The 25,944-nt window shown below is 34.5% G+C and overlaps 1 protein-coding gene across 4 annotated transcripts in view; it reads right to left on the bottom strand.

Annotated features, from left to right (window-relative positions):
* Positions 1-25,944, bottom strand: part of PPP3CA (protein phosphatase 3 catalytic subunit alpha) — a 314,986-nt gene that overhangs the window by 54,653 nt on the left and 234,389 nt on the right. For all 4 annotated transcript variants that reach the window (XM_035293239.3, XM_078366770.1, XM_002745548.6 and 1 more), the window contains exons 3-7: positions 25,141-25,265; positions 15,956-16,067; positions 14,721-14,866; positions 9,904-10,043; positions 1,269-1,346 (exon numbers count right to left, since the gene is read on the bottom strand). In XM_035293239.3, coding sequence (XP_035149130.1) covers positions 1,269-1,346; positions 9,904-10,043; positions 14,721-14,866; positions 15,956-16,067; positions 25,141-25,265 — 601 coding nt within the window. The remainder of the gene's footprint in view (positions 1-1,268; positions 1,347-9,903; positions 10,044-14,720; positions 14,867-15,955; positions 16,068-25,140; positions 25,266-25,944) is intronic.

Below are 25,944 nucleotides of genomic sequence, written 5' to 3'. Positions count from 1 at the left end.
CCTGACAACAAATGAAAACAAAGAAACTGGATGACATAATCTCAATTTTTCCAATGAATCAATCAACTTCTCATTTTAAACAAAAAGACCTGATATTAACAGATGCACTTAACACAACTGCAAGTAAGCCAGTGGTTACAGGTATGTGGTGCAATTAGGATAAATCTGCCAAAAATGGGCAGTAAGCCAACTGGAACACTCAGCCAAAATAGCATGGTGACACCACTGCCTTGATGAGTGAGAAAAATTATCTGAAGACCTGATTGGTTGGGTGTAATAAACAGGTTACTTCAAACATCAGCTACAACACAGTGAGTACATAATATTGGATCCATTCACACCTGTTGACTGATTGCTTGAAAATAGCCAATTGTGAAAAGAAGTTGGTATCTGCTTTGATTCAGGGGCATCATAGATATGGGCTTCCTTCAAAATGCAGGTATCTATATTCCTAATTTCAGCATACAGGTTATAAAAAGGAGAGCTCCTACTTTTCAGAAAACCTAGACTGTGAAGGAATGAGTTTAATTATTCAAAGGCAAACAATGCCTTTCAGCAGAGCCTACTGGAAAATGGTATTAGATCTCAAATCTTAAAACTAATTATTCTAGTTTCTCCCAAATGTAGATTTAATACACTGTTAAAGTGAACCTCTGACATTTCAGAATTTTCTAAACCTTCAAAACTGTTCTACATCTTAAAAACTTACCTGATGAGACAAAATCAACTTTATGTAATCATTTGCTAGTTAGAACATAAACTTTTCCCTTTCTTTAAGATGTCCCTATTTTTTTCCCTTTAAAATCAGGGATTTTACAGGGATCAGGAATGGTATTTGGGAATCAGGAATGATATTCTTTAAAACAAGAGTAAAATGTGCAATATCTATTAAATATTTATGTAGAATTCTCATTCACATTGTCAACTAAGACTGAATAGCAGCTGGTAATTTCCTCTCTTATATGACAGTGTAAATGCAACAATTGAGGAGTATGAGGAGATGCCCTTACAGTGCATAAGAAATCAAGCTGAAAATGGACTTGTTCAAGCTAAAGATGGAAGAACTGTAAGGGAGACTTTACAATACATCTGCAGCCATTCATTCTAGAACTCTGTCATATCTGTGTCATCCATCAGGAGAAAATTTTAAGCTCTAATTCCTTTTGGAAGTGAGCCTGGTAAAAGGGAACCTGCAGAGCCTAAGCAAAGTGAAGAAATTTTGGAAAATGGACAATGCATGGTTTTTATAAATGCTCAAAGCTGCTCACCCTGCATCTTGGGCTTCATGGGCTCGAAGTATAGATAACAAGTTATTGTGCTGTAAGAATTCACATACAGCCGGGTAACTGCCAGAGACAAAAAGAAAAGAGAAGCATCTGTTATGAAATCATCAGGAGTAGCACATTTATCTCTAACATCCGCATCCATGTGACTGGATCAAAGATAATCAAACATACATCATTCATGAAACAAGCCTCTTGACTCTAAGGTCAAGTTTATCCTTGTGTCAGAAAAGGCATCTATACCTGTACTTTTTACATAATCAGAAAGGGGTTGAAGTGTGTGAACTGGGGGGGGAAATATAAGCTATTATATAACAATATTAGGAAAGTGTCCACTCAGAAATACCGATTTTTACAAGTCTACATTTAAAGACAAAGTGAACAATATAACAGGATAATGAATTTAAAATATAAGTCTCAACTTTCTCGAATAATGCACCATTTGTGCCTATGTGCACATGCATGTGTATACAACAGAGATAACTGAGTTTGGAGGCAGAAGGGAATACATATGCTCTTTTCTGCCTCCTATTTTTGTTTCTATATCATATTGAACTATATTTTAGACCTTGAATTAAATCTCCCAGATTTAAGACTCCTCCCATATGTTGGGAAATCACATTATATCTAACATTATGGGTACATTAAGATGATTATATCATTCAAAACCTAAACACAATTATGAATATTCACAAGGCTTTAAAATTTGTCCTTTAAATATGACCAGCAGAACTTTAAGACTTGATTTTATCTAAATAAAACATCCAAGATACAATTGTTGTTTGCCTTTTAAGAGTCTCAAACTCAAATAACTTCATCATAAATAAAATTTAAATCACAAATTAAACTTAAAAAAACTTTTATAGTCATTATGTCTCTGATCTGATAATTTTTAATGAAACAAATGCATATTATAAAGATAAATTTTTGACAATCCAAAGCAAGGCACATAGAGTGGCAAGCAATTTTTATTTAAGGCAAAGTTTTTATTAAAGTAAAACTTCTATATAGAATAAGGTAAAAATCAATTTGGTGATCTTTCACAAAGTGAACAGCCTTGGAACCTGCACTCAGATCAAGATGCAGAACATTACCAAACCTCAGAAACTCCTCCTCTCTCTCTTACTGTGACCTCCACTCTACAGGTGCCACTATCCTGGTTTATAGCATGACAGATTAGTTTGCTCTGATATTGAACTCTTATTTCAGTGGAATCATATAGTATATACTAGTCACTAACTGACTTCTTTTACTTGCCATTATACTCTGATCTTCATCACTGTTGTTATGTACAGTTTTGGTTAGCTCATTCTCATTTGTGGTATCTGGTTGTATAAATATATTAGAACTAATTATTCATTCTGCTAAACGGGTATCTGAGTTTTCATTTCTTGGCTCTTATGATTAATCTTGCACATGTCTTTTGATGCACTTATAGACACATTTCTAAAGGATATAAAATAGGTATAGAATAGCTTGGTAATATGAATGTTTAGTTTTTTTAATTTTTTTTTTTTTTTTTTTTTTTTAAGACGGAGTTTTGCTCTTGTTACCCAGGCTGGAGTGCAATGGCGCGATCTCGGCTCACCGCAATCTCCGCCTCCTGGGTTCAGGCAATTCTCCTGCCTCAGCCTCCTGAGAAGCTGGGATTACAGGCACGCGCCACCATGCCCAGCTACTTTTTTGCATTTTTAGTAGATACGGGGTTTCACCATGTTGACCAGGATGGTCTCAATCTCTTGACCTCGTGATCCACCCTCCTCGGCCTCCCAAAGTGCTGGGATTACAGGCTTGAGCCACCGCGCCCGGCCTATGAATGTTTAGTTTTTAACAGATAGTGAAACAGCTAAATGCAATTTGGGAGTAGAAGTAAAGTAAGGTCAGGTGACCATCTCTGCAGAATTCCCCGTGTTACTTCCCATCATACTTTGATGATGCGCTGCTTTCCTGCCTGCCAAAATCTTCCCCAATGACTCTGGTTGGATATATTCTAATACTTTAAAACTCAAATCTGCTAATGCCTTCATCATGAGGAGTTCCTTGAACCCTAATCCATCCCTGTTTGGGGTTAAGACACCCAACACACTCACTCATACACTCTCCCCGCACTTTCTCCATATGTAATAGCCAGCACATTTATCATGGTGACACTGTTCACTTTGCATTTTACTTCTGTTTCTGCTTCATGGTCTCTGCTACTAGGCTGTCATTTTCTTGAAGGCAAGGACTCACCATCTATAAAACTTAGTAGAGAGAATATACAACAGTAAGTGCCCAGCTAATGTGTGTTAAATAATTGACTGAAAACATTCTCAAAAACAAAAACAAAAACAAAAACCATGAATGGAACAGTATGCATTAGGCAGGAGAAGGAGGTAGGATACTAATGAAATTGGGATCAGAGAGCTCAGGTGTGATTTCAATAGACTATAAAGGAAGGTCTTGAACTCAGAGTGGGAAAGAGGAAAGGCAGCATAGTTTAGATGCCAGTGATATTACAAAGATGTGATAACTGGTGGTGATTTCAATACAAGAGGAAAAAGTAAAGATACTTGCTAGTCTGCATGGCTGGGAGAATGAACAGTAAACAAAAAAGAAGCAAAGAAAAACAGGAGGAAATTTCAGTGAGGATTAAGCCAGTGGAAAAGTAAATAAGCTCTTTCAGGCAAAGTGAGTTTAGGTTAAGGTGAAAATGGAATTTCCAGCAGACAGCTAGACATATAGGAACTGAGCTCAGGAATTTCCAGCAGACAGCTAGACATATAGGAACTGAGCTCAGGAAAGATAAAGAGATGAAGTAGGGTAGACATAGATTCAGTAATTGGGCATAGAGTTTACCGTTTACAGGAATCTAGGGAAGTGGGTAGAGGTAAAGTTCCTAGGAGAAGGTGTGAAGAAAAAAAGTAAAAAAGCAGAAGGAAGACAAAAAAAAAGAGGCATCAGGAAGAGGCAGGGATCACCCTGATAAGTCAGAGGAGAATCAGGATATGTAAACAAGGAGGAACCAGAGGATTTCAAGATCGAAGGGGCTGATAAAAGTGTCAACTGCTGCAGAGAAGCTGGGCAGAGTGAGAAGGCTGTTGATTTGTGAACTGCCACCTGGAGCTTCCAAAACACTTCAAAAATCACTGTCAAGATACCCCTAAAATTTCAGAACTTAGAGGAGCTGTAGGATGTCTAATTTAACTCACTCATTTTGAAGCAAGGTAAACCCAGAATACAAAACTTTTATGATTCATCCAAGGCGGAAACACAAATTGATAACCAAAATGCCAAATCCAGCTGCTAGTTTTCCTTGGTCTACATGAAATGAAAATTTGTCATGATCCTCACTAATCTCCAGAATCTAACACTTAGCCTGCTCCAAGTATCTCAATTATCTGCCTGAACATTATAGGTATCTGAGGGTGCAAACTCTGGTCTAAGATAGCATTGGGGCAAAATCATAGTTCTTACGGATTCTTTCCTCTCTGTCACACTGCCTATCTATCCAACATGACTCAGGAACAGTGTGAATAAATTCTGACTGATGCATTTTTCTACATAACTTTATTTTATTTAAATGATGGCCCAGATGACATGTTAGACAGTGGATAGGGTGGCATAGCAAAGTAAACATGCAAACTACACATACGAATGTTAAATAAAACTGAGAGTTGTGGATCAAAATACCTGCCAATAACTTAAACTGGTAATTGCCACTAAGTTTCTCTACCAATTTCATGGCTTGCTTGTGCCCATCTAGATCCACTTTATAAACCACGATCCCAGAGAATGCCTTCAAACTTTCAAGATGGCACTAAAGTCAAAAGGATCAAAAAGCTGTAGGAGAATCAGAGACATTTTTCTCCTCCTTAGATAAAACATAATCCAGACTGCTTTGCACTTGTCAGTCTGTATGTAGGTCATGGATTTAGATATTTAGCTATTCACATAATGTGTACTTGCTATGGCTAAAAATCATTATTTATTAAGAATGTTTAATGAGAAAAGTGAAATAATCATAATGTTGAAAACAAAAGAGAAAATGTTTAATTTTCTAATTATCCTCTATTATTAAAGATGGTAGACTTTATTCCTGACATAAACCCACTTGTGTCTGTATATTTATAAAATAAAAAGGCAATAATATTATATAAGTTCAGTATGGGACTCTGCTTAGAATATAATCTGAACTAATAGAATGCTATTCTATCATTAATGCAACAGAAATCAATATCAAAATCAAGAGTTTGAATTTTGTTTGATATTATGTTACTGAAGTACAACTCAGTGATGTCAAACAGGTAATTTAAACAATCAAGGTATAGCTAGAAAGTTAACACCATCTTTGGAAAACTGAATACGTAACTTTGATATACTTTAACAATACCAACTTTTCACTATTAAGTTTAAACATCTTTTATAAAAAATTACTCCCAAATAATTACTGAAAAGAAATTTTAGGCTTTTCAGATGCCATGCTTCTTTACTTCAGCCAAACAGATTCCTCACACCAAATTTCCAAAACATAGAAGTGAACTATAAATTTTTAAAATAAATATGCTTAGAACAAACCTCTGTTAATATTCATATAAAGAAAACTATACTTTGAATGATGCTTTATAATGCACAAGATTTTCTATTCATTGACTTTAATTTCTCAATCACGTCAACAGATAAAAAAACTTTTTTTCTCACATAAGAAAAACTTTGCGTATGCAACAAGATGTCCTACTACTAAATAGACATCTGATCAATGTTTTACAAAAGGATATATGCTTACTCTATAGACAGAAGATACATAGCTGATGTGTTTTACAGAATTCTTCCAGCCTTGCCATTAGCTTAGCTGCCAGGGCTGGAATTGGCCATTAACTTCAGGGAACATCAGGAAAGGTTTTTAAATGCCTAGTAATAAGAAGAACAAAAAGAGGAGGAGGAGGGAGGAGAAGAAAAGGAAGAAGTATTCTAAAATTTAAAATTCTTGACTTCTTCATAACCTCTTCTCTTTCAGTCTGGCAATGTTCACATGTGCTGCATGTATAACGATAAGAGACTTTGGTGAAACTGAGGATGATCAGATGCGGGAAGATAAAACTGAGGTGACACATCAGGAAAACAGTGAAATCATGCAGAAACCTAACTGTGTTGTAGATTCCTTTCTGAAGCGTTCTGAAATGTCATGGAATGGGTAAATCCCTTAGCGATTTGTAAATGTAAAAATTGTTATAAAAATATTTTCAACTTGGCTTATCAAAGTCCTCAAAATAAATATACTATGGTTCCTATATACTGTAAAGCTATTCATTTTAATTTATACAGGAAGCCTGATAAACTTAAAAAAAATGTAAGAATGACTTAAATATGATTCATTTAGCCAATGAAAAGTTGTTTTTTTAATTCAAGTTATGAAAACTGGTAAAACTTTAAAATGTGATTATATAATTGAATTTAAAAAATCAAGGTTGGTGTTGGATTTTTTTGGTACAGTTTTTGAAGCAGAATACATTTTCTAGTAAATTTTACCATCTTCTTTAGTAGACTCTTCACCCTCACATCACATGTAAATCTTTTCTGTCTTTTCTATTCTTCACAGAAATTTTATATAAAGGAAGATCTCATTTTATTGCACTTTTCTTTTTCTTCAGATATTCTGTTTTTTAAAAACTGAAGGTGTGTGGCAAACCTGCATTGAGCAAGTCAATATATTAACACCATTTTTTCAAAAGCGTCTGCTCACGTCATACCTGTGCCACATCTTGGTAATCCTTACAATATTAAAAACTTTTCCATCATTATTATGTCTCTTATCATCATCTCTGATGTTACTATTATAATTGTTTTTGGTGCTGCCAACCACTCCCAAATAAGATGGCAAGCTTAACTGATAAATGTTCATTGTGTTCTGACTGCTCTACTATCTGGCCAATTCCCTATTTCCCTCCTTTTCCTCAGGTTCCCCTATTCTGTATAAGATAACAATACTGAAATTAAGCCAATTAATAACCCTACAATAGCCTCTAAGTACTTGAGTAAAAGGGAGAGTTGTACATGCCTCACTTTAAATCAAAAGCTAGAAATGATTAAGCTTAGTGAGGAAGGCATAATGAGAACTGAGACAGGCCGAAAGCTAGGGCTCTTGTGCCAACAGTTAGCAAAGCTGTGAATGCAAAGGAAATGTTCTTGAAGGAAATTAAAAGCACTACTCCAGTGAACCCACAAATGATAAGGAGTGAAGCCATCTTATTGCTGATATGGAAAGAGTGCATTAATGGTCTGAATAGAAGATCAAATCAACCACAACACTCCATTCAGCCAAAGTCTAATCCAAAGCAAGACCTTTACTCTCTTCCATTCTCTGAAGGCTAAAAGAAGGAAGCAGAAGAAAAGTTTGAGGCCAGCAGAGGTTATTTGGTTCACGATATTTAAGCAGCAAGCCCAAGGTGAAGCAGTAAGTGCTGGTGTAGAAGCTGCAACACATTATCCAGAAGATTTGGTTAACCTAACTGATGAAAGTAGCCACAATGAACAACAGATTTTTTTAATGGACAAAAAGCCTTCTACTGGGAGAAGATACTACCTAAGACTTTCATAGCTAGAGAATAGAAATCAGTGCCTGGCTTCAAAGGAAAGGCTGCCTGACTCTTGCTAGGGGCTAATGCAGCTGGTGACTTTAAGTTGAATCCAATGTTCAGTTACCATTTTTAAAATTCAAGAGCTCTTAAAAATGATGCTAATTTTACTCTGCCTGTGCTCTATGAGTGGAACAATAAAGCTTGGATGGGCCAGGCATGGTGGCTCACATCTGTAATCCCAGTACTTCAGGAGGCTGAAGTGGGTGGATCACGAGGATGAGGAATTTGAGACCAGCCTGGGCAGCATGATGAAACTCCATCTCTACTAAAAAATACAAAAATTAGCTGGGTGTGGTGGCAAGTACCTGTAATCCCAGCTACTAAGGAAGTTTTGGCAGGAGAATCCCTTGAACCCAGGAGGCAGAGGTTGTGGTGAGCCAAGATCACGCCAGGCACTCCAGCCTGGGCAACAGAGTGAGACTCTGTCTCAAAAAAAAAAAAAAAAAAAAAGGCTTGATGACACACATGTTTACAGCATGGTTTATTGTATATTTTAACTTCACTTAAGTCCTACTGCTCCAAAAAAAGGCTTACTTTCAAAATATTACTGCTCACTGATAACACACTCGGTGACTGAAGAGCTCTGAAGGAGATGTACTAAGAAGATAAATGTTATTTTCATGCCTAATAACATAACATCCATTCCACAGACCACAGATAAAAAAGTAATTTCAAAGCTATCAGAAGTTTAAATGAAGTTGACTCAAAACCTCATGGTTGACTCTAAACTGAAGGAAGAAACTGCAGATGTAGTAGAAATAGCAACAGAATTAGAAGAAGAAGAGGTGCCTCTGCCACGCGTGGTGGCTCATGCTTATAATCTCAGCATCTTGGGAGGTCGAGGCAGGTGGATCACTTGAGGTCAGGAGTTTGAGACCAGTCTGGCAAACATGGTGAAACCCCATCTCTACAAAAAATATAAAAATTAGCTGGGTGGGTGGCATGCACCTGTAATCCCAGCTACTTGCGAGGCTGAGGCATGAGACTTGCTTGAATCTGGGAGGAAGAGGATGCAGTAAGTCAAGACTGTGCCACCGCATTCCAGCCTGGGCAATAGAGTGAGACTCTATCTCAAAAAAAAAAGCCTGAAGTTGTGACTGAATTGCTGTAATCTCATAGTAAAACTTCAATGGGTAAGGAGTTGGTTACTTTGTATAGATGAGCAAAGAAAGCGTTTGTTTGTGTTTCTTAAGATGGAATCTACTTCTGGTGAAGATGCTGTGAACATTGCTGAAATGACAAAGACTTAGAATATTACATCAACCAAGTTTATAAAGCAGGAGCAGGGTTTGAGAGGACTGAATCCAATTTTTAAAGAAGTTCTACTGTGGGGAAAAATGCTACAAAATCCATCACATGCTATAGAGAAATATTTTGTGAAAGGAAGAGTCAATTAATGCAACAAACTTCCTTGCTCTCTTTGTTTTACAAATTGCCACAACCACTCCAACCTTTGGTAACCACCACCCTGATTAGTCAGTAACCATTAGCATCAAGGCAATACCCTTCACTAGCAAAAATATTATGATGAGCTGAAGGCTCAGATGATGAGCATTGTTTTTAGCAATGAAGTATTTTCTGATTAAAGTATATATATCTGTGTGTTTCTTCTTAGATATAATGCTATTGTACACTTAATAGACTACAGTATAGTGTAAACATAATTTCTACATGCATTGGAAAACCAAAAAAAAAAAAAAATGACTTGCTTTATTGCAATATGTGCTTTATTGTGGTGAGAGTCAAACTCTTAATTATATCTGCATATGTATACATATATATTTGACATTTATTTATTCACTTATCATTTATTCAATTATTGAGACTTTCATTTTATAAATACTAAGAATCCATTTGAATAAGAATTTCAAAGTGAGCCTTTCATTTATACTAAAGAAGTTATACATATATACGTTATAATATAAATAAATCAAACACATGGACTGATAAATCCTACCATTATGAAGAAAACGTGTTCAGGATAGCAAGCTCTCTATTCTCACCTGTAGAAGTACGAACACCCCCTGACTGTGTTGTGAGTGAAATGTTCCTGAGTCTTCTCATTTCCAAAATCTTCCAGGGGGTCTGACCACAGGATATCACACATAGGTCCATATGCAGGTGGTTCTTTGAATCGGTCTAACTAAGAAAAATAGAAGACAGAGAGCAAAATACTAATCTTTGGAAACTTAGAATTCCGACAATATAAGAAACAAGCACTGTGAAGAATGCATCCTCTTCTCCCCAGCTACATCTCGGGGTGAAATGTCCTCTACCTCTCTCTCTTCCTGTCTTTCTTCTTCCTCATTTTCATATCTTTCTTCTCTCTCTCCAAATTTCTTTCCCACTTCCTTCTAATGAGATCATTTAGTATCTACCTTAATCTCACCCTTTACCTCCCTCCTGTCTCTGTTAACTCTAGATTTTGCAGTTTCTCTTTTATCCTATTCTACCTTTCATCCTTCTCTCTCCTTACTTAATCTATCCAAGTGTTTTTGTCATTACCAGTTATTATGACTCTACTTCTGTTTCATTTATTGAGGAAAGACTTTTACTTTCATTGAGGAAATACCTATTACTTCCTAAACTGAACTATGATTTAGAAGTCTGGATGGAAAACAATTCCTAGTTTTTATGCTTATGTTATATATATACATATATATATATATATATATATATATATATATATATACACCTATATAAATATATATATATATGTATAGTAAAAGCCATCTTTTCTCAAAATCATGTTCTTAAATATATATATATTTTATATATATATTTAAATATGTTCTTAAATATACATATATATAAATATATATAAAACTATATATATATTTAAGAACATGATTTTGAGAAAAGATGGCTTTTACTTTAAAATTAGCCACTTGCTATATATGATATTTTAGATATTCCTTCATTATGGGCTATCTAGGTTTCTAATGATAAAGTATAAGCTTACTGTAGTTGACTGTAGTGGGCACAAATATAAGTAATAATAGACAGTAAAATAAAATCCAATTTAGCTGGTCATTCTTAAGTTCACAGTTCTAAGCCTTATAATTTTACCTGAGACCTTATATGAAATCAATTTTCCAGCTATAAATGTTTAGTGAAGTCATATTTCAATTTTAAAAGGTGCATTTAGAAGGCATATGAGAAATACAGTCACTGGAAAAAACACATCATGATCAATTTTAAACACTTTAGTTGATCCTGATTTAACTGCAACTGAAGGGTCTTTGGTGAATCAGCAGATATTATAATGGCTCTTGAATACAAGCATACAATAGCTATGAAAACCTATTAATAATTGATATTCTTTATATTTATATTTAAAAAATCCAATACAGACAAGTGAATATATTTGGCTGACAACTAATCAAATTGTCTATTTTGTTTTCTGGGACATACATTTTATTTTTTCTGAGTAATGGTTTTACTGCATACTACTTTTTATTAGTGTCTACAGAGAATGAGGAAATATTTTACATCCTCAACACCCAAAGAAAAACTTCAGTAAAACAAAACTCTATATTTCAACCGTTATGTTAGCCATAAAATTTCATTGCAAACTTAAACTTGTTGAAGAGATTTAAATAATTTAGACTTTTGAAACAATTAAAAAATTGTTTTTTAACATGTTTCACCATATTAGTAATCTTTTGAAACATTAAAAATAATAATAATACTTGTCCCTAAAAGTAGAGAACTTCTTTCTGAAAAATAAGAACTTATTAAGGGTAGGACAGTAGAGGAGGGGAAAATTTCTGATTAATATGACTCCCCAAGTAAAGGTCTGCAAAGCAACCACAATATAACATTTACTCTGGAAAAAGTACAAAGTATATTTTAAAGTATCATTGACAGTAAAAAGAAAAAAATACAAAAAAACTTGAGTTGACATATGGCAAAATAAAAACCTAAAATTCATTTTCTGGTTACGTGCAAAGCTTAATGATATGTATGAAAATTGAATATAGCATCTAAAATATGTTGGGAAGTAAGTCCTAAGGTTGTTAGGTGATATTTTTAAAAATCTCTTTAATTTGTGATATTAAGTTTATTTATTTAAAAAAAAAGTCCATCAGATTACAGAAGAATGAGCTTGTTACATTCATGCAGAAAGAAACAATTTTTTTTTTTGAGATACAGTCTTGCTCTGTCGCCCAGGCTGGAGTGCAGTGGCTTGATCTCGGCTCACTGCTACCTCCACCTCTCGAGTTCAAGGGACTCTCCTGCCTCAGTCTCCTGAGTAGCTGGGATTATGGGCGTGCACCACCATGCCCAGCTAATTTTTGAATTTTTAGTTGAGACAGGGTTTCACCATGTTAGTCAGGCTGGTCCCAAATTCCTGACCTCATGATCCGCCTGCCTCGGCCTCCTGAAGTGCTGGGACTACAGACATGAGGCAATGCACCCAGCCCAGAAAGAAACAATTTTATACTGAATTAGCATCACATCTCTAATGTACTTCAAATACAGAAAAAAGACCAATACTCTATGCTCTATAGGACACCGGAAAGAAGTGTGAAATAATGTCTTGCAAAAATGAACACAAAGACAAAGAGCAACTAAGTTTATTTATTGTGTTTTGCTTGAATTTTAAAATAAAAAGCATGCATTTTTTTCCAATAGTAAAGTAAATACATTATTTTTATACTTGAACACTTGAACCTCAATGATAGAGTATTAAGAAAGAACTTGAATGTTTTATTTTACCTAAACATAGTTTTTCTCTGAGTTCATGGTAGTAGAGATTTATGGTATGTAAATACATTCCTAATTTACTGAAGTATTTACTCAAAACCATGAGTTTCATGAACAAAAGTATGAAAGAAGCACTACAAATGAGAGTCATATGAAAATGGTTATTCATTTTGTAGTAGAGGTTTACAGCCTTTTTGCTGGTGACTGCATCTTAAACAAAATATTCCAACATCCCTATCCTTTCTGTTTATTCTCTACAGTATAGAACTCTATTCAGAGTATCAGTTCTGTTCAAATAATGAAAACACCATTTTGAGCAAAGTTTTCACTAATACCCCTTTTAAGGAGGACACTCAGTAAGTTTCTCATTTTCTATCCGAGGTCGTGAAATTTGATCAAGGCAAGAGAATAAAACATAAGTGCATGTCTTTGATGCCCAACATTTGCTAACTAAAACTACTGCACTTATTTGTAATTTGACCATTTCCATTTTCCAAAATTATTTAAGTGGTCATCAGGTTAATATGATACATGGATACATGAATAGATAAAATATTTGCTTTCCTTCTCCACTGAACACAAGGAGAAAATACAGTAATAATTTAATAACTTAAGGTAGCTGTAAATGTTATTCAGCATATAGACTTCTAAGACTTAGTTAGCAATCAAGTTTCCCAACTCTGAAGAAATGGAAAATAACAGTTAAATGGCAATCAGTCAAACAAGTGACAGCAAGGGAGTCTTTGTATGAATGCCCCTAATGATAAGTAAGATCAAGAATCTGAATTGTGTCCGTGGTTATTCTTAAGTGAACCTATACTTAAGAAATAAATTCTGTACACCTTGAGATTAGAACATCACTTATTTGAAGGCAAAGTCTACCTGTAAGACCTTAGGCTTAAATAAATACTTAGCATGTATGTTTAGAACAAATCTAAGCAAAATTCCAATCTTTATAGTTCAAATACAGTAATTTAGAACAATGTGACCAATGTATTCTTACCGGAATTACTGGTGAGGATAATAATAAAAGGCTAGAATTATTTCCATATCTCTACTCTATGGGATAAATACAAGCATATTTTCTTAGGTCTCTAAAAGTAGAGGAAAGAAGATAAATATAGTTTTCAACTATTATAATTCCTCCAGAAAAAAATTGACTTAGATTTCCTAGATAGAAAACTTGGTAATGAGCACAACTTTTCAATAACATATATTATAAACATTGATGTGAAGAAATTATCATACTTTAAAATAATTCCAAGTAATATTATTTTTAAATGACCTAAGAAAACATTTACATTGCTTTCTCTCTTTGGCAATTTTGGCACCAAGAAATATGCACTGAGATTTTTCATTACTCTGTTTTTTTCCCTTACATTGTTGCAATCATCAGAGTTAGAAACACAACCAAAGAAATAAAAGACTGTCTACTGTACTACATAAAACTATCACATGTTATTAGATTTACTCAAGAAAAAGACACAATCCACTTCCACGTTCAATGTAACTCATCTTTTTGCTGGTTTAAACAACTGTTAATAGCGAATGCTAAACTGCAGTACTTCTTAAAAAGTTCTTAAAAATACTTCTTAAAAAGTACATTGTTTTCCACCTAGCCATTCAATAAAATTGATAGAATATTATCATTGTCCTTGTTAGATTGCTACTTAAAAGTTTTCAGTTGTAACAAATAGTAGATTTTAAAACACCATAAAATGAACAGAGTTTAATGGTTATGTTATGATATTTTCCCAAGGGCAAGGCAACATTTCTAGCATAATATATGATGAATATAAAATGGATTGTTTAAAAAAAGCCAAATGGAAATGATAAGGCATATTTTTTTTAGAGGTCAAATATTTTATATTTCCAAAGACACATGTCAGATGGTAAGACCAACCCTGAAGTGGTAGACATAAAAATTCTTCCAAGTATAAATATATCTTCCTTTCTTGATAAAAATTTAACATAAAGAAGAGAATCACTACCACTTTAAATCATTTTAACTCAAAAGGATAAAGTTACTGACAAAGGCAGAGTAATTAATGTCTTCTATTTATTATGGTAGCACACGAAATAATTAGACTTGGAAAATAACAAAACTTACTTTTCTGATATCATCTAAAGTGTTAATCTCTGGAGACAAACCACCGTGTACACACAGGAACTGCTGGTTCATCAGGGCAGCCAGGGGAAGGCAGTCAAAGGCATCCATACAGGCGTCATATACGCGTTCTGAATACTTTATTTTACCTTTTAGAAGTGACAAAAAAATACTCATGATATATAGGCAGGATCATTTCACTGAAATAGTTTTCGTTTTTTTGAGAAGTTTTATTGTTAGGACCATATTATTAACATAAAAGAACACACTGAAAAATTCTAAAACATAATAAAGATTTTTTGAAACTAACATATTAATCTTTTATATCTAGTGTTTCCTGTTTTTGTCCTTCATTCATATTTTATGATTTTCATAACTTTTTATATAGCAAGAGAATTTGTATATACATTCTGGCTATTTATCTGCAGGTGTCTCATTATAAAAATGTACATGAACAACTGGAAGACCAACAGAAAAACAGCCATAAAGCTGCTTGATATCCTTAATAATTTGGTAGTAAAGCAGATGGCAAGACATTTTCTAAAGTTCTTTCTATCTCACTGCACATTGCTTTTCCCATGACTTATATCTAATGATTTAAGAGGAGAAGTCTTTATGCTCCATTGAATAAAGGACTAAATGAAAAAGAAAAATACTGATATATATAGAGAGATTCTCTGGCCTTCCATTTAACTGTATTTATATATAAAACAAAAATGTAATGTTTTATATACCTATGTAAGATTCAGTGAACAATAAAGAAAATTGTAAGGAGGAAAAAGCCATTTTAAGAAGTACTCCACACTCCTAGTGTCTTTGTCTAAAGAATGACGTCTTCAGTTTTATAAGACTCACTAGAAGCTAGCAATTATTGGGTCCAAAGCAGAGGCATAGGGTTGAATTTGCCCTCCATTTGCATTTCTTCAGTAATGTGAGATTAATAGGTGCAACTATTGTTTTAAACAGTAGCATCCCTAAATCACTTCTTTCTTAGGATAAATTGCATCAAATCTTAATTCGAATTCTCCAACCACTTTATAGAAAAGTTTTAGTTTACAAAGAAATTCTGGATTCTCAGAAATGTGCATGCTTAGAAAGAAATATGGGATAATACAAAAGAGTGTCACTTTAAGTTTTTGCCTTTTAGGCAGTGGATTATATTGTATGTATCTCAGTATTGATTAAAATTACTGTTTAGCACATATAGTGTTAAAGGAAGGAGCTTGACGTATACTTACATTCTTGTTTAAATGTGAAATACTCTGTTAGATGTCTACATTCATGATTTCCACGAAGTAAAAACAGTGTTTTGGGGTAAAGAATTTTCAAGGCCCACAAATACAGCACACACTGAGAAAAATAAAAATCATATAAAAATAAATATTCTTTCCTTAATACTTATGCATTTCATTGTTCACATATCATAAACACATGAATAAAATGTGTTACCATGACCAAAAGTTCCCCAAAAAACTGGACCTTAGTAGAGAAGATATTGACAATCAAACAGAAAACATTACTTTGGTAAAAAGCCAAGGCCCATCTACACCTAAAACATACATACACACACTGAGGCTCATATATCACAAGAAAAAAATAGACTACATATGGTCAATAGAAGGAGAATTATGTGGCCTGAGGAAGTGGGAGTTAAAAAAGAAAAATGGAAGAGGAAGAAACTAACATACACTAGAAATAAAAATATACTAGTGTAAAAGCATGATAAGAAATACTGGTATGTGTAGCGAGATTCCCTGCCTTTCAATTAAATTTATGTATAAATCAAAAACTTAAGATTTATGTACCAAAGACACTGACAGAAAAGACAATATGTTGGGAGAGAAGAAGCAAGGAACTAGAGATGGAGAAAAGTAATAGAAAATAGAGACAGAGTTCAGGTTAGGCTGAGCTTGTCAGTGCTTTGCTCCCCCTTTTTGTTGTACTTTATCTTTCCAATTCTTCCAATTCTGTTACCTGATTTTTAAAAATAATTAGCTTTATAAAGGGAAGTGACTTTATTTTACTTATTAACTTCATAAGGTAAAGGAAAAGCAAATTTCATACACCTTGAAACTCTCAACTTGGTTACTTGGGCATTGCAGTCTATAAAAATGATGGTCAATTATGCATTCACCAAGTTTGGAACACATCTACATTTGATGTAGTCTTCCTGGAATAAGCATTAAGACAACTGGAATACTCAAGTATTAACACTAGTAATTTGTTAACATCAACTGACATTTGTTAAGAACCCATAGAGAACAGAAAACTAAGCTTTGAAAAATAAATATGCTTTATATCCTCATAAAACCTATATTCCAAAAGTAAAGCTAAGAAGATATAGAAACCACAAAAATATTGAGATAAGTCTAATTCGTGTTACTCATATCTGAAACCAAAATCAATAAGATTTATACAATAATAATTGGCTTTCCATTACAGGAGATATCCTGGATAATATCTACAGGGTAAAGCTGCTGACTATTTGTAGTACTATTTGTAAAGAGTAATCATCTCTTTTAGCTTATATGATAATTTATGAAATGAGTGAGAACTAATTATATTAGACTATACAGACCAAGTTTTGGAGAAAATACTAATTATCAGAAAAAATGTCTATTTTTTTTTGTTCAAGCAAGATCTCTATGTAATTATGACTGAAGTAAACAAAATAATAGGTTGACATTAAATTATATATGTTACTTTAACTTTCTAATTACCACTTTCTGATTATAGTTATTAACTAAAGTTCAAGTGACTAATAATATTAATATGTCTGAAAAGTTGACCGTATGGCATGCACAAGTGATCCTTGAAGCATCATGATCTGTTGATGTGTGTAAAGTTTCCTGTTACCTCAGCGAGCCGTCCAGTAGCTTAATGAGTCTCTGCTACAGATCGGGTTTTATAGCTGTACTTACGTATTACAATAAAAAGAGTTTGTATTATTCAAGCTTGTCTCACATTTCAGAGAAGATATTCATAAACTATTATTAATGTCAATGAGAGGATTGTTTCCAAATTAAAATGTATGAGGCTGTACCCTAATCTGAAGGTAATATATGTATTTTTCCAAATTGGTTGTTAATTTAGGATGTCTAGTTTCAAATACAAATGGATATAAAAAATGCTTTAAAATATATATGTATGTTGAAATTGCTATTTTGAATATATTTTATTTATATGCTGGGGGAGAGAATACATGTTTTGAAGGCACTTAGGCTACTTTTATTCGAGTTTTTTTTTTCTTTAAGTAAAGTGTAATATATCCAGTGAAATGCCCGTAACTGAAATCACAGTTTAATTAATTTTTACACATATCCCATGAAACCACTACCTAGATACAGTTATATTTCAGCACTCAGAAGGCTCCTTTCAGCCTCCTCCTAGTCAATATTCTTTTGAAAATATCATTATAATTCTGATTTCTTTAGATCAGTTTTGCCTGTAAAAATGTGTTTTAAAGCAAAGCTCTGCCTCTCCAATTGAAATCTAAACTGCAACTTTTTAACCACACTGAAATATCACTAGAAGAATCACATTCTAGGACCCACATTTTCTTTTTTTTTTTTTTTTGCTATCTGTTAAAGACCTTTTTTTGACATTAGCGTGCAGCTTTATCCCTCCAGTCTTAATTACCACAGTTCTTTCATAACTGAAACCTCAAAGTGGGATATATAAATGGACGATGCTAAATATTTCTATCCTATATATTTACACCTTTTAAATGATGCAACATACATTTAATGTCTATTATTATTTAATGGATGTAAAGCACCTAGTATATGGTAGGAGTTAAAGAAATATTAGTTCCCTTTCTGTAAATGAAAAAGAAGGAAAGAAAGGAGGGAGGGAGGCAGGGAGAGGAAGCAAGGAGGGAGGAAGAGAGTCAGGGAGAAAGGGAGGGAGGGAGGAAGGAAGAAAGGGAGGAAAGGAAGGAGGGGATAGCGGAGAGGGGGAACAGGAGGAGGAAGGGAAGCAGAGGAAAGAGAAAGAGGAATAGAAGGCAGAGAAAGAGAGAGAGAAAGAGAGAAAATATAACTCGATCTAAATTCTTGGCTCAAAATACCCTAAAAATAAGTCTTCTTTTCACATTTTATTTCCTTCTCCCCTGTGACAAGAATAAAATATCTTCCCAAACATTGACTAAAACCACAAATGCAGCCAATATGGAAGAAGTGGCATGGTAAATGAAAGGGCAAGGGTGGACTGGAGGTGGAGCCCTGCCAGCCTTCTCCCTCAACATCTGGTGGGAGAGAGCTGCCAAGTACAACACTGTCTTGCCGGCAACTATTTTACCATCTAAAGCTCGAACATTCTGGAGAACTGAAGATCTTCAGCAAATCATAACCTGATAGTTTTTAAAAAGGGAAAGTCTTGTGTAAAAAAAATCAAAATCAATGAAAGCAGTGAAATACAATTAGTTACTTGTTTATTTTTGTCTAAGTGGTATCAGATGGCTAATTTGAATCAAATTTTCACTGAATTAATTGGTTAAGGTAGAAACAAAGGGCTGTGTCACACTGGCCTTTTCTGCATGATGAGATGTAAATGAGGTGCACTAATCACTTCAACTGGACCCCACTGTCTTTCTATTGTGACTCTTACTTGTAACAAATATTTACACTTTAAGGTTAGTTTACACTGCTCAATATGAAAGATTGACCATCCTCTATTTTTAAAATCAATTTTTGCCACAGACATAGCTTTCTCCTGTTTAATTTTTTCCTATCTTCCCCAATGAAGCAGCACTAAGAATATAATTTCCTTCGTTAGTTTAATTGGTTTACTGATAATAATAGTACAATTATTTACTTTGTAATTTATGCTTTTAATGATAAGTATTCTTGAAAATTGCATAGACAAGTAAAGAAGGATGTAAAAGGGGAAGCAAGGAAGGAAAAAGAAAATATACAGCTTTAGGTACATATTAATCAGCTCTTTAAAGTAACTATTTGTGCTGTGAGACATTCCAATCAAAAGTTCTGCCTCTCAAACATTGGACAATTAAGTGAAGGATTTCCATCAGTTGGGAAAAGATCCAAACTCCTGAAATGTCAAATGTAGCTCCTCTAAGGCATCACTTGCCTGCTCTGACAAGCACGTAGATAGGCAGAAATGGAACAGCAAAGCACTATAAAGATGATGGCTACAGGGAGACAGCCAGGCAATTTCTTCCTCATGCCTGTGGCATTACTCTGTCACCTAACATCTCTTGTGCCACTTGCTTGTTATTCTTAAGCAGAAGCATGGAACACTGCATGACTTGCTGTGGTTCATTCTGGTCTACAGATTTACAGCTAATAAACACAGCAACTCTTCACAGTTAAACGTGCTTGAGGCCTGGAGTTGAGATCTGGATCTAAGCTGAGAAGCCAGCTCACTGCTAAGCTCAAGTCAGTGCAGTGCAAAAAGACTAGAAAGGGAGTTTATGGAAGTGAATAGAAGTAAACAGCTGTGTGTGCCTGTTTGCAATTCTAAGTTTTTCCTTGGGTTCTCAGAGAAACACAGCCACAGACCTATATATACACATATGCTTGATCAAAGAGATTAGGTAGTGTAATGCAATCATCGGAAAGAGCAGTATTTGGTGTGAGACAAATTATTACTCAAAACAAAATTACCTCTTTCATCACTACTAAAAAGCTTGCTTGTCTTATTTGGGCTAACTTTGTGGGAAACGATTTCTAATTTTGGCAAAAGGAGAAGACTGGGGTGGGGGTAATGCCTAAAATGAGCTCTATGTACTGCCCAGAGCACATTACCTAGTGCTTACAAATATACCCAGCAGAGACTGTTTGAAATCCGAAATTATCCTTCAAAGCTGACTTGGTAAAAATTAAACTAAAGTGCTCCCCTTTGCCCAGAGGATAGCCAAAGGAGAATACATGTGGTGGAGCCCTGAATTATTGAGAAGAATTGAGATCCTTTTGAAGCCTGTTAGAATAATACACACTGGAAAACAGAGCTTTTATTTTAGGATTTTTCTTAAACCAACAGTGTCATACTCAGAAGAACACTTCATACTTAATGCTTTGATCTTCAGATTATATAGACAGGGAGAGGACTGTGTGTACATGTTTGTACATGCATGAGTGAGTATAACACTGTGTACCAGTTTCTGCATTATTGATTTTATTTTTATTTTTTTGTTGGTGCTTTGTGGTACAACTAATTAATATACTACAGCAAAAGCCTGGGGTTAGTGGAAGAACACAGGCTTTGAATACTAGCACTGCCATTTACCATGTGTGACCTTCGAGCCCCAGTTTCTGCACTCATGAAAGGAACATATTTACATGTTCCTTTTAAAGCTGTCAGGAGTGAGATCATTTAAACCATGAAACAATAGCATTTACAACATGCTAACAATGTGAGTTTCCTTAATCCATGATAAAAAAATCCTTAAAGTATTTTCAGTAGGTACACTTTATATAAATGTCCATTTTAATGTACATATGATATCAATGAATGAGCCATTCCAAAGCCCCACAAAGGTCACAGTATAATCAAAATGGAACATTTCATATATGAGACATCTTGCCATTTTTGTATGTATGTGGCAAGTCCCTGGGCTGTAGTCTTAGACTCTTGAAATTTAATTAAAGAGCTGTTTTTGAAAATGAGGACTCCAATACATGCATCTTACAACTTTTAAATGCCCCTTAATTCCTACATTCGATATGCCACTAACATTCAGTTTGTTCCTTTGCTTGAATTTCAAAAGGGGCATACTATACAAAACAGCAAATTTCATAGTTCAAATATATAGATTAATTGTAGACTTTAAAGAAATCTCCCGAGGAAGAAATTAGTGATCACTGCTTCTTAACGTCTATTTTTTTTTTTTTTTTGACATGGAGTCTTGCTCTATCGCCAGGTTGGATGGAGTACAGTGGCGCGATCTCAGCTCACTGCAACCTCTGCCTCCCAAGTTCGAGCGATTTTCCTGCCTCAGTCTCCCGAGTGGCTGAGACTACAGGCTCACACCACCATGCCCAGCAAATTTTTGTACTTTTAGTAGAGACGGGGTTTCACCATATTGGCCAGGATAGTCTCAATCTCTTTATCTCGTGATTCACCCGCCTCAGCCTCCCAAAGTGCTGAGATTACAGGCTTTAGCCATCACACCCAGCAACATCTTTACTTAAAAAAATAGAACTCTAAAACTCTCTAGTTAGAAAAAGTTTTAGAAAATTTCAGGTGGTTCAAGGACAGAGATTCAGAAGCCTGCACTCTTCAATTAAAAAGAAGGTAAATAAAACCAATAAGATTAAAGAATATTATCCAAAGTTGGAGTTGATGGGACAAAGAGGGAAAAGTCCAACTGTGCCCATTGTTACTCAAGCCACACATGATGTAGTACCTTAGTATAAAATTAATAAGCAAGTGTTGTTGCCTTTGATTACCTTTGGAAAGATACAAAGTTGTGAAAAATCACAAATGTTATAGTAAAAAAAATTCCAATGTAGAGCAACATTATTTGGCTGACAAAAAAAATCACTCCATCATGATAGTCTCGGGATTTCCTCACTCAGATGCAAGCTTCAAGGAAAGTAAAATGCCTACTTTATTCATCCTCAAAAACTTTACTAGAGCAGTATAAATGCTAAATGAGTAAGATGAATTTAAGAGTTACTAAAATAATTTTTAAAATATTTACTTAGAGTCTACGTAACCCAGGCCAGATTACAGGCTCACACACTTTGTAATCTGAGCACTTAGGGATGTCAATGTGGGAGAATCGCTGGAGCTCAGGAGATGGAGACCAACCTAGGTAACATAGTAAGAACCTGTCTCTACTAAAAGTAAAAATTAACTGGGCATGGTGGTGTGGTCTCAGCTACTCTGGAGGCTGAGGCGGGAGTATCACTTGAGTTAGGGAGATTGAAGCTGCAGTGAGCTATGACTGTGCCACTGCATTGTCACCTGGGTGACAGAGGGAGACACTGTCTCATTAAAAGGAAGAAAAGAAAAAAGAAAAGAAGTGAAGAGAAAAGAAAAGATAAAGATTCTATAGAACCCTAATTAAAGGGGAAGAGCGGAAATCTTTGTACTTCCATTGCTGTTTCTTGCCTACCACAGTCTTCCTTATACCTGGCCACATACGAAATCACCTATGGCCATATCAAGAAATTATGGCTCATGAGATACAAGTTGAAGAAACTGGGCCATTTCTGGGAAACATCCTTAAACAAGAAGACATACCCTTCTCTTTCTCCCTTTCCTTCTTGTTGAATATTATGTGGAGAAATGATGGTTGAAGGTGATGTAGCCATCTTGGGTCACTACGTTGTCTTTGGAATGAGGCCATGAATATCAGAGCAAGAAAGCAGATGGAGCCTAGAACCCAGCACCACGCTGTGCCACCCCAGTGCTGGTTTGCCGTCAACAAGCAAAAGATAGAAAAACATCTATCTTGTCCAAACCACCATTATGTAGGAGTTTTGTTTTGCTGTGGTTAATCCTGGCAAACACCAGTCCTAATGTGATATAAAGGTCTTACAAAATTAGTACTCAATTGCTTTTCCATCAGTTAAGCTGGTCAGGCTGGCCCCAAGAACAAAACAGGGTTAGCAGAGCTCACTAATTTCTTCCTCTGTACTTTTGCTCACTTTAATTTTCTTTCCAGCTAAATCTTACTTGTTCTTTAATTCAGTCTTTCCCAAACAGGTGTGTTCTTAATATTCTCTCACTTTTCTCTAATCCTATCACACTTATTATTTTGTACATTCTTTAATCACAAGGTTTTAATAATCCATTCAAATAACTGAACCTTGGATGATCACCTATTCCAGGCTTCTGATTCTATACAAATTTTTTATGGTTCTATTTTCCAACATAGATTTAGGTTGCTGAGAGCAAGAATGTAAATTACATTTTTTAAAATTCCTCACAGTCCTATTCATAGTGCATATACATTTTATATGCTTGACAATACTTGTTTATCAAAAGGAGGAAATAGTAAGAATTTATTTTCTCTTCTGGGATTTATACACCATTACAATTCCTTCTTCTCTCATCGTCACCAGGAATAATTAAGAAATCTGTGATCTTCAAATGCAGAGGAGATTATTATGCTGGTGGAAATACGTATATGTTTATAGAAACTTTTCTGTGTCTGCGTGTAATCAGTGACCAAAGGTGAATTAAATAACTGAAAAATAAAACTAATATAATTTTATAAAGAAAAGCTATTTAAGGATGACATGCTTTTAACATTAAATATTCCTTTAGTAAATAAAACTATAATACATTTTTTGAAATACAGAATCTTTTTCTATGATTATTTTGAATATATGATGTTGGTGTGAGTATAATGTTGATTTCTCTCTTTATTTAAGAATAATCACTTTCCTTTTTAATGCTCTTTTTTGATAGCACATGTCAGCTACTATACACAAGGTCTGATTCTTTAAAACATATTCAATTTCAAACCATTTTTTCAATAAATTATTAACTAACACACCATGTTAGCCACCAAGAAGAACAAAGATACACATAAAACAATGTCTCTGCCTTTATTTTGAATGTAGTTTTACTTACTTAAAGCAGATGCAGATGGGAGACTGTGGAGGAACCTCTAATCAAAGGTTATCATTTTGTTTTAATTAATGAGTTTGACAAATTATCCTATTTAGATGACAGGTGCCAAAAAAGACAAAATATAGCAGCTATAAGTGTATTTACACATGTACAGTCACAGACACAGACACATGTACTTCGCTATCAATTTACACAGGTAAGTTACTGTCTCATAATTTTAAGGCATAAACGTGCAAATTGATTACTGCTTATTTCATCAACTTTGATTAGTTCTTTCAATGGAAAATGGAATTTTTTATTGTAAACTAAGATGTAATTTTTGCAAATATATAAAATGTACAAAGGGCAAGATCTTACTATTGACCATTTTTTTTTACATCTCTATTAAAAAATATGGGAATCAGGCTGGGCTCGGTTTCCCACACGTAATCCCAGCATTTTGGGAGGCTGAGGCTGGTGGATCACCTGAGGTCAGGAGTTCAAGATCAGCCTGGCCAGCAAGGTGAAACTCCATCTCTATGAAATACAAAAATTAACCAGGCGTGGTGGTGGGCACCTGTTATCCACCTGTAATCTTGGCTACTCAGGAGGCTGAGGCAGGAAAATGGCTTGAACCCTGGAGGCGAAGGTTGCAGTGAGCAGAGATCATGCCACTGCATTCCAGCCTGGGCAATAGAGCCAGACTCCGTCTCAAAAACAAACAAACAAAAAACATATAGGAATCAACTGAAAATAGAACATGTAATATCCTATGAATTACGTGTAATAAATTTCATTGTTAGAGGTTTCCATAAGGCAGTAACATTTATTGCTTTTATTTTTTAGAGATATTGTTGATCCATAACTGAACAGCCAAGAAGATATGATGTAGACTTACTTCGATACTGAAGTACCCTCTGTCAACATAGTCCCCTAAGAAGAGGTAGCGAGTGTTGGCAGGAGATCCCCCGACTTCAAAGAGCTTCATCAAGTCAAAGAATTGTCCATGGATGTCCCCACAAACTGAAAGAAACAAAATTCATTTTATGGTAAATATTACATTAGGAATTTGAATTAAATAAAATTCCAAAATATTAGATCCAGACTTAATTTCAAGTTTATCTGGGCCAAAACATTCTTTTGCAGAACAAGAAAGTAAGACAGAAAAGCTAAGCACTTTGCTCAGGTTTCCAAAGTTAATTAGTGGCAAACCTGGCTCTAATGTCTCGGTCCACTAGTATACAGATTAATTATAAAAAATGAAGACAATAATAACAATAACGGCTATCATTGTGCACTTAACAATTCTGTATAAGACGCTGCTAGACGTTTATACACATTTTCTAATTTAACCCTAATAATGCCATGAGATATGTTTTCATTTTGCAGGTAAGAGATGATGCAAAGAATGGTTCAGGAATTTGGCATAATCTATGTACAAGTGAGGTCTGAATACATGGCCACTATGCATTACTGCCTCCTGAAAAGAAAGAAACTTTGATATGTATCATAAAATCTGCATTTATTTAATCCAAAATGTTACCTATTGTAAGACACGTCATTAATTTACGTACCATTAAGAAAAAAACTCCAATTAAACTTAAATTATAAGGAGCATTTTAATAAAATGTTAAAGTGAAAAAAAACTACAAGTATTAAAAACTGTGAAACACTACCAAAACATGACTGGGAACTGGTATTT

This window comes from Callithrix jacchus, chromosome 3, assembly GCF_049354715.1.
Source record: "Callithrix jacchus isolate 240 chromosome 3, calJac240_pri, whole genome shotgun sequence".
In the NCBI taxonomy this organism is placed as follows: Eukaryota; Metazoa; Chordata; class Mammalia; order Primates; family Cebidae; genus Callithrix; species Callithrix jacchus.
This window is presented reverse-complemented; position numbering and strand designations above follow the sequence as displayed.